Source organism: Ochotona curzoniae, unplaced genomic scaffold (assembly GCF_017591425.1).
Source record: "Ochotona curzoniae isolate NIBS_2020 unplaced genomic scaffold, NIBS_Ocur_1.0 contig_1274, whole genome shotgun sequence".
In the NCBI taxonomy this organism is placed as follows: Eukaryota; Metazoa; Chordata; class Mammalia; order Lagomorpha; family Ochotonidae; genus Ochotona; species Ochotona curzoniae.
In genome coordinates, this window is record NW_024465023.1 from 9,150,382 (window position 1) to 9,158,365 (window position 7,984).

General features: G+C 39.0%; 1 protein-coding gene across 3 annotated transcripts in view; it reads right to left on the reverse strand.

Annotated features, from left to right (window-relative positions):
• LOC121168841 (zinc finger protein 81-like) overlaps positions 1-7,592 on the reverse strand; it is a 29,148-nt gene extending 21,556 nt beyond the window's left edge. For 2 of the 3 annotated variants that reach the window (XM_040999267.1, XM_040999256.1), the window contains exons 1-2: positions 7,391-7,592; positions 3,224-3,284 (exon numbers count right to left, since the gene is read on the reverse strand). In XM_040999267.1, the coding sequence (XP_040855201.1) occupies positions 3,224-3,284; positions 7,391-7,407 (78 nt within the window). In that variant the 5' untranslated portion in view covers positions 7,408-7,592. The remainder of the gene's footprint in view (positions 1-3,223; positions 3,285-7,390) is intronic. The other variant, XM_040999278.1, reaches the window with a different exon arrangement.
• Between the last annotated feature and the right edge of the window lie 392 nt (positions 7,593-7,984).

Here is a 7,984-nt window from a genome sequence, read left to right on the forward strand (position 1 = left end):
TTACTGAAATCCTCTCCCAAATAAACTGAACTTTCAATCATTTCAATATGCCAAAAGAAGGTATTCTCATAGAAACTAATTAAGTAACTCTCTGGCAAATTAGAATAATAAAAATAAAAATAGTCATGTCTTTGACATCACAATGATCAAATATTATAATAATACGTTTTTTTTTTCCTTTGGAATGGAACCAGCTCTTTCAAATTTTTTTCTTTCTTTTTTTTTTCTAAGTATCTACTTATTTATTTACATGAGATGGAATATCTCTGTTTTTCTCCTTCTCATCACTCTGCCTTTCAAATAAATTAAAATAAATCCTAAAGAAGAATACCAGAATGTGCTATTTCTGGTTTAGAGTTGATATGGTTACAACAAAACAGAAAATACACAGAAGGCTTTCTTCATCCAAAAGTTAAGCCCAACAGAAACATACACTCCCATCTCAGCTGGGATTATTCTAAGTTTATTATAGGCTTACTGACTGTAAGCTAACACTGCAGCTACTAGATGTTCAAGATTACAAAAATGCAACTTAATATTCAGCAAAACTGAACTGCTATCCTGATCAACTTTATTTCAAGGAGTAATAAGGTTTTGTAGTATGTCAGCTTGAAGACAGTCCCCAATATCTTTAGGTAACTTAAACCTTGGAACTAGGTTAAATTATTTCATGGTTACTAGTTAGATCCTTAAGTGCTTATTAAGATAGAAAACTAAAATATTAAGCATAAGGTTTATACATTTTTAAAATTTTATTTTAAAAATATTTATTAGAGAAGAGTGACAGAAAAAGGAGACAGAGACCTGCTGGGTCACTCCCCAGCTGGCCCCCAAGGGTGGGGTGGGGCAGTCAAACGCCAGGAACCTGTACTTGACCTAGTCTCCCACATGTATGCAGGGACACAGGCACGCAGCCATCTTACTTTCCCAGCTGCTTTAGAAGGGAGCTGGATTGGAAGCAGGACTTGAACTGAAACTCTAATATAGAATGCTGGCAGTGCACACAGTAGATTAACTTACTGTGCCACAACACTGGCCCCTTGAATCTTACTTTTATATGATACTGACTACATACATTAGGGTTTATTATGGAACTTGCTTGGTTTTGTTACTTGGAGAAGCTGCATTGCAGGCTGAATCTACCTTATCTGAAATGCCTGGGACCAGAAACGTTTCACATTTCAGAATTTTTTAGATTTAGAAATATCTGCATATACTTTGCAAGTCACACCACTCCTAATTGAAAAGTCCAAAATCTAACATACTCTAAAATGCCAAAATTCTGGGCCCGGTGCAGCAGCCTAGTGAGTAAAGTCTTCGCCTTGCATGCATTGAGATCCCATATGGGTGCTGGTTCTAATCCCAGCAGCCCTGCTTCCCATCCAGCTCCCTGCTTGTGGCCTGGGAAAGCAGTCAAGGACGGCCCAAAGCCTTGGGACCCTGCACCTGCGTGGGAGACCCGGAAGAAGCTCCTGGCTCCTGGCTTAGGATTGGCTGAGCTCTGGCTGTTGCAGACACATAGGAAGTGAATCATCGAATGGAAGATCTTCCTCTCTATCTCTCCTCCTTTCTGTATATCTGACTGTCCGATAATAAATAAATAAATAAACCTTTAAACAAAAGATCCAAAAACTCTCAAGTACTTTAAAGGTTTAATGTTTCGGTTGAATCTGACTCTTGGATTTTCATATCAAGAATGACTAGCATGTATTAAAGAAAGATTATGACTAAAAAACTATGATACATGCTCATAAACTCAGCTAATCTGATACACGGTTATGATATATTATGGATAACTCATACTTATTCAGTTAGGTACACTTCCAGTTGTAATTGGTGTTAGGTGTTTGGCAGTGATTAAGATACCTTTTAAGCTGCCTGGCTCTCAGTTCTGATTTCCTGCTCATGTAATCCCGGGAAGCAGCAATGCAGCAATAATGGTCCAAGTATTTGGGTCCCTGCCACTGATGTGGGAGACCGACAATCCACATAGGAGACCTTAATTGAGTTCCTGGCTCTTAGCTTTGGCCTGGTTTGGTCCCAGCCGTTGCAGGTATCTGATTAACGAAACTATATATATAGAAGCACAAATGTTCTCCCCCCTGACTTCCTGTAGATTAACTAAATCATAGTAACAGGGCTGGCACTGTAGCACGCAGATTATGCTGTAATCAGTGACACTGGCATCTCATAAGGACACTGATCTGTGTCCCAACTACTGCACTTCCCATCCAGCTCTGTGCTAACACATCTGGAAAAGCAGTAGGGGCCCAGGGCTTGGACCCCTGTACCACACAGGGGATCCAGATGAAGTTTCTGACTTTATCCTGACCCAGCCCTGACCATTGTGGCCATCTGGGGAGTGAACCAGCAGATGGCCAATCTCTGTCTGTCTCTCCTCCTCTCTCTAGGTCTCTGCTTTTCAAATAAATAAATAAATCTGAAAAGAAAAAAACTCACATTTATAACTGAATACATGAATGAGACTCTACTAGGAACAACAGTGCCAGAGAAGAATGCAAGGTATGAACGATATATATGTTTTCTTCTTAACTGGTATAAAATGAGTAGATTTCACATTTTTCACGATGAATATGTATACACATAGGTGTTAGAGTGAACAGTTTCACCCTAAAATTACTGGTTAATCTAAAATAAGCGTAAAATGTAGGACAAAACCTGAATGGATATAGAAACTTGCAGATGGTCCACATACTGCCACGTTTTATGGGTTTATTTCCAGCATTTTGCAGGAACATAAGTGTCAAATATTAAATTGTTATTCTAGAATTTGATGAAAATTATTATTCCTATCAACATGCTTCCTTTTCTGTTCTTTGTAAAATACCTCCATTTTCATTGACCACTTGGCCATCAAAAAGCTGGAAGAGGAACAGAGTCAAGCTAAGAAACATTTTCAAGTGTTAAGGGACACTATTAAAAAGCCAAAGATAAGAGTTATGGGAATTCTAGAAGGTACAGAAAGAGAAGCTGGGTTTAAAAATGTATTCAATAAAATAATAAAGAAAAACTTCCCTAATCTGCAGAAAGAATTGGGAAACAAAATACAGGAGGGGCACAGAACTCCCAAAAGGGTTGACCAAAAGCGATCTTTGCCACAGCACATGATAACCAAGCTCTCTTGAGTGGAACACAGGAAAAAGATCCTCAAATATGCACATAAAAATCAATTAACATATAGAGGAACCCCAATCATACTTACTGCTGACTTCTCAGAGGAAACTTTACAGGCCAGAAGAGAATGGAGTGACATATTCCAGATTCTAAAAGGAAAAAATTGTCAGCCCAGAATAACTTACCCAACAAAGCTTTCCTTTGTCTATGAAAATGAAAGAAAATGCTTCCACGGTAAAGAAAATCTCAAAGAAGTTGCCTCTTCCAGACCTGCCTTGTAAATGATAAAAATGTTCTCTTGACAGAGAAACAGAATAGCACTTACCAAAACCAAAGGTAACCGTGCAGAATGTCCAAATAAAACAGCAAAAGAGTACTAAATCAAACTCTGAACAACCCATGGCTAAAATGACAGGACCAAATTACTACCCATCAACAGTAACTCTGAATGTAAGTAGCTTAAAGTAATCAATCAAGCATCATAGATTAGCAGAGTGGATCAAAAACAAAACCCATCTATCTGTTACCTATAGGAGACACATCTCACCAACAAAGATAGTCGGAAACTGAAGGTGAAAAGATGGGAAAAAATATTTCAGGACAATGGAAAAGAAAAATGAGCGGGTATAGCCATTCTTACATCAGATAATGCAGACTTTGACGTGAGAAATATTAAAAAAAAAAAAGAGAGAGAGAGAGAGATGAAGAAGTATACCACACATATGATCACAAAGGATCCATTCAGCAAGCAGAGATCACCTTACTAGTTTCCTATGATTTCCTTTTCATCTCTAATTTTACTTGGTTTTTCTCTTGCTTTTCTTTGTTAGTCTGGCTAAAAGCTTGCTTTGCTCATTTTCTTAAAAAAATGGCTCTTTCTTGTTGCAATTTGTAGTTTTTTAGTTTCAATTCCATTTATTTTTGCTGTGATTTTCATCACTTCTTGCTTCCTGCTTTTTCTTTTTTAACAAGTCCTTGAGATGCATTATTAGATCATTTGCTTGACATATTCCTATTTTTTGTAATCACCTGATGTTATAAATGTCCATTTCAATACTGTTTTTGCTACATCTCACGGGTTTTGATATTTTTTTGTTTTATTTTCATTTCTTCGAAACAGCTTTTTTTTTTTCTTGTTAATTTCTTCAGTGACACCTAGGTCATAAAATATCATTGTTTTCTTCAAGAAGGTTTTTTATTTTCTCTTTCATTTTTTTACAGCAACACATTGGTCATTCAGTAGCATGTTGTTTAACTTCATGTTGTAAATTTTCTATTTTCCTTCCTGTTGTTGATTTTGTTCTGTGGTTTTTCATTTAGGCTAATGTGTAGTAACTGTGTAACAGAGACTATCATATCCAGATGCAAAGATACAATACTGTATGCATCTCTACTACCAAATTAAAGATGAACTCCTAATGAAACTGTTAAATATATCTTGACAATAAGCTGTTGGACTGTCTGCCATTGTCCATGTCTGCAATGTCAGGATACTCTTAAATAGCAGAATGATGGACTTATTATTGCTCATGAAGAACTATACTATTGTAATAATACAGGGCCTGACACAATAGCCTAGTGGTTAAAGTCTTCGCCTTGAATGCACCCGGATCCCATATGGGCACCGGTTCTAATCCCAGCAGCTCCACTTCCCATCCAGCTCCCTGCTTGTGGCCTGGGAAAGCAGGTGAGGACGGCCCAAAGCCTTGGGACTCTGCACTATGTGGGAGACCTGGAAGAAGTCCCTGGCTCCTGTTTTCAGATTGGCATAGCACCGGCCGTTGCGCTTACTTGGGGAGTGAATCATCGGACAGAAGATCTTCCTCTCTGTCTCTCCTCCTCTCTGCATTTATCTGCCTTTCCAATAAAAATAAAATAAATCTTTTTTTTTTAAAGGGCAAGCTTATTTTAATGCAAAAACAATTTTGAAATCCATGCTTAGTTTTTGCATAGTAGAATTTTCCATATGTTTTTGGAACCAAAATAAAGTCACTCCAGTGTTCTGCAAATGTTCTGAAGCACCCCTGCATAACTGACATAACCCAGAATGCGGACCACTTCACACCACTAAAAATGACTATCAACAGCAGATTCTGAGAAACCTACTTGCAGGAAATTTCTCTTTTAAAAGTACCTCCTTACAGAAAAGAAAGGTAGAAACATCTCTCTCCCACCTTTGCTCTCTGCCCACTCCATCCTTGGGTGTGTTTCTGTGATTTTCTCGCCTTTTAAATAAACTCGACAAAAAATCCACTCCGCCTTGTACCTGGTACCCTGCCATCCATCCATGTGGCACACTCAGTGGAGTTCCTGGCTCCTGGCTTTGGTCTGGTATAACCCCAGCCATCATGGCCATTTGGGGAGTGAACTATTGGCTACAATATCTCCCTCTCTGCCTTTCAATCAAACAAATAAATGGATCTTTTTTAAAGAATAATAAACATTAACCATGGATCCTACCAAAAACAATGTACTTACCTTAGAAGAAAATGTATATGCAAGTGGGGTTAAACAGAAAAGTTAAATCTCTGTGTTTCATAGTGTAAAGTCAACAGGTAATGGTTTCAATTGAAAAACAGAGATATTCAAGATGTCAAGAGTACTTCTTGAGCACCTGGAACCTGCAGGAAAAGGAACCTGGGAAAAACCATTTTTGTTCTCTTTTTAAGATTTATTTATTTATGCATGGAAACGCCGATCAGATTTACAGAAAAAAGGAAAGACAGAGAGAAACATCTTCCATCCACTGCTTCACCCCCAAAATGGCTTCAACAGCTAGAGCTGAACCTATCCGAAGCCAGGAGCCTCTTCCTGTCTCCCATTCAGGCAGAGGGCCCAAGGCTTTGGGCCATCCTCCACTGCTTTCCCAGACCACAAACTGGGAGCTAGATGGGAAGTGGAGCAGCCAGGACAAGAACCAGCATCCACCCATGTGGGATGTGTGTGCTTGCAGGTAAAGGATTAGCCAATTAAGCCATTGCACCAGAGCTAAGAACTATTTTTCTAACAAGAAATCTGAAACTACTTGATACTTCACACAACTTTTAAACAAAACTAAAAACCAACTGAAAATTATCAAGTGGCCAAAAGTATTCACCCAAATATAGAATGATAAAGGGTTATTAATCTTACTATTTTTAAGATACATAAGGTAAGATAAACATTTTAGCAGAAAAGGAGGGGGAAAGTCCCAAACAGAAATAAATTACCATCCATAACACGTATACATGTGGGGGAGGAGGGAAGCAGTTCCAGGCAAGAAAGAAAAAAAAAAAAAAAGAAAGAAAAGAAAAGGAACGCACAGCATCTTCAGTTTGTGAAAGTCATATTACCAGAAAAGAACTTATTTCAAAAATTTTTGTGCCAAAATAAATCAACGTTTTAGTTTTAGTTTCCTCGAATATTTTAAAGCAGCCTCTGCTCTGGTTTGGATCTTCATTTGGGTGTCTCCCCAAGGCCAAAGACTTAGTCTTTGAAGTCCTATGTTAACGCTGCTAAGAAGAAGGAAATTTAATCCAGTTGTGGTGTTTAGAGGGGTCTTTGGGAAGTGAATGGATTAGGCTTAACTGTGCTGGCTTAGAAAGGAGCGCAGTAGATAAGGACAATCAGATCAGTGTGCTTCTCCCTGCCCATGTGATGATTCACATCAAGTAAGGACTAGGCCAGCAAGAATGTCCTCATCAGAACCCCAACCAGTAGGGATATCTGTTGGACTGTGAATCTCCAGAACCATGAGCTAAAAAACAAAATCTGGGGCCTGGCACTGAGGCCTAGCAGCTAAAGTCCTTGCTTTGAACACGCCAGGATCCCATATGAGTGGCGTTTCTAATGCCGGTGGGTCCACTTCCCATCCAGCCCCCTGCTTGTGGCCTGGGAAAGCAGTCAATGACGGCCCAAAGCCTTGGGACCCTGCACCCATGTGGGAGAGCAGGAAGAGCTCCTGTCTCCTGGCTTCAGATCAGCGCAGCACCAGCCATTGTGGTCACTTGGGGAGTGAATTATTGGATGGAAGATTTTCCTGTTTATCTCTCCTCCTCTCTGTATATCTGTCTTTCCAATAAGAATAAATTTTTTTTAGAAATCTGTTTTTTCTTTAAAGTTAGTTTTCTCTTTCTTTCTCTTATTTCATTGCAGTGATTTAAAGCTAACTAAGACATCCCTGTACAAATTAAAAAAAAAAACGAGATCATCTCTTTTCTTTAAGCTTTGGAGTGCTAGAATGAATTTGTTCTTCTGGGCACTCCTTTCTCCTCACCTCACAGGTGTTGCCATGTTCCCTTGGTTGGGGGGCTTCTGTATGAGCTGCCATACTCCCACTGGACCTCAGCCCTGGGCTCTCCTGCCAACAACTCCGCTCTTTCAGGATGGTGAAGTCCAGTGGGTCTGTAGACTCAAACAGAGGAAGGTCCTGCAGCCTTCACTGTGGGGTCTGACCTTGTGACTCAGCAGAACCTCCAAGACACCTAGAAAGACAACATCCACAAGATCAGTCATGAAACACTCACTGCACAAACACTTCTTGGGGCATCAAAGCGCACTTCACATCACCCAACCTGCTGGAGGAAACAAAAATCTAGGAAACATCTGTTAATTAAAATGGAATATGACAGACATTGTGAGCTTTGGGTTATGATTAATAAAGGTGGGCAGTTTCTCAAAATGTAAACCACAGAGAAATGAAAACATGTATCTGCTTTATACATAAATATTCTATAGCAGCATTATTCATAGCAAACACAAGTAGAAACAATCTAAATGTTCTTCAACTGAAATGGGTAAGAAAAAATTTGGTATGCCCATATAATAGAATATTATTTGGCAGCAAAAAAAAATACTGATACCTGTTACA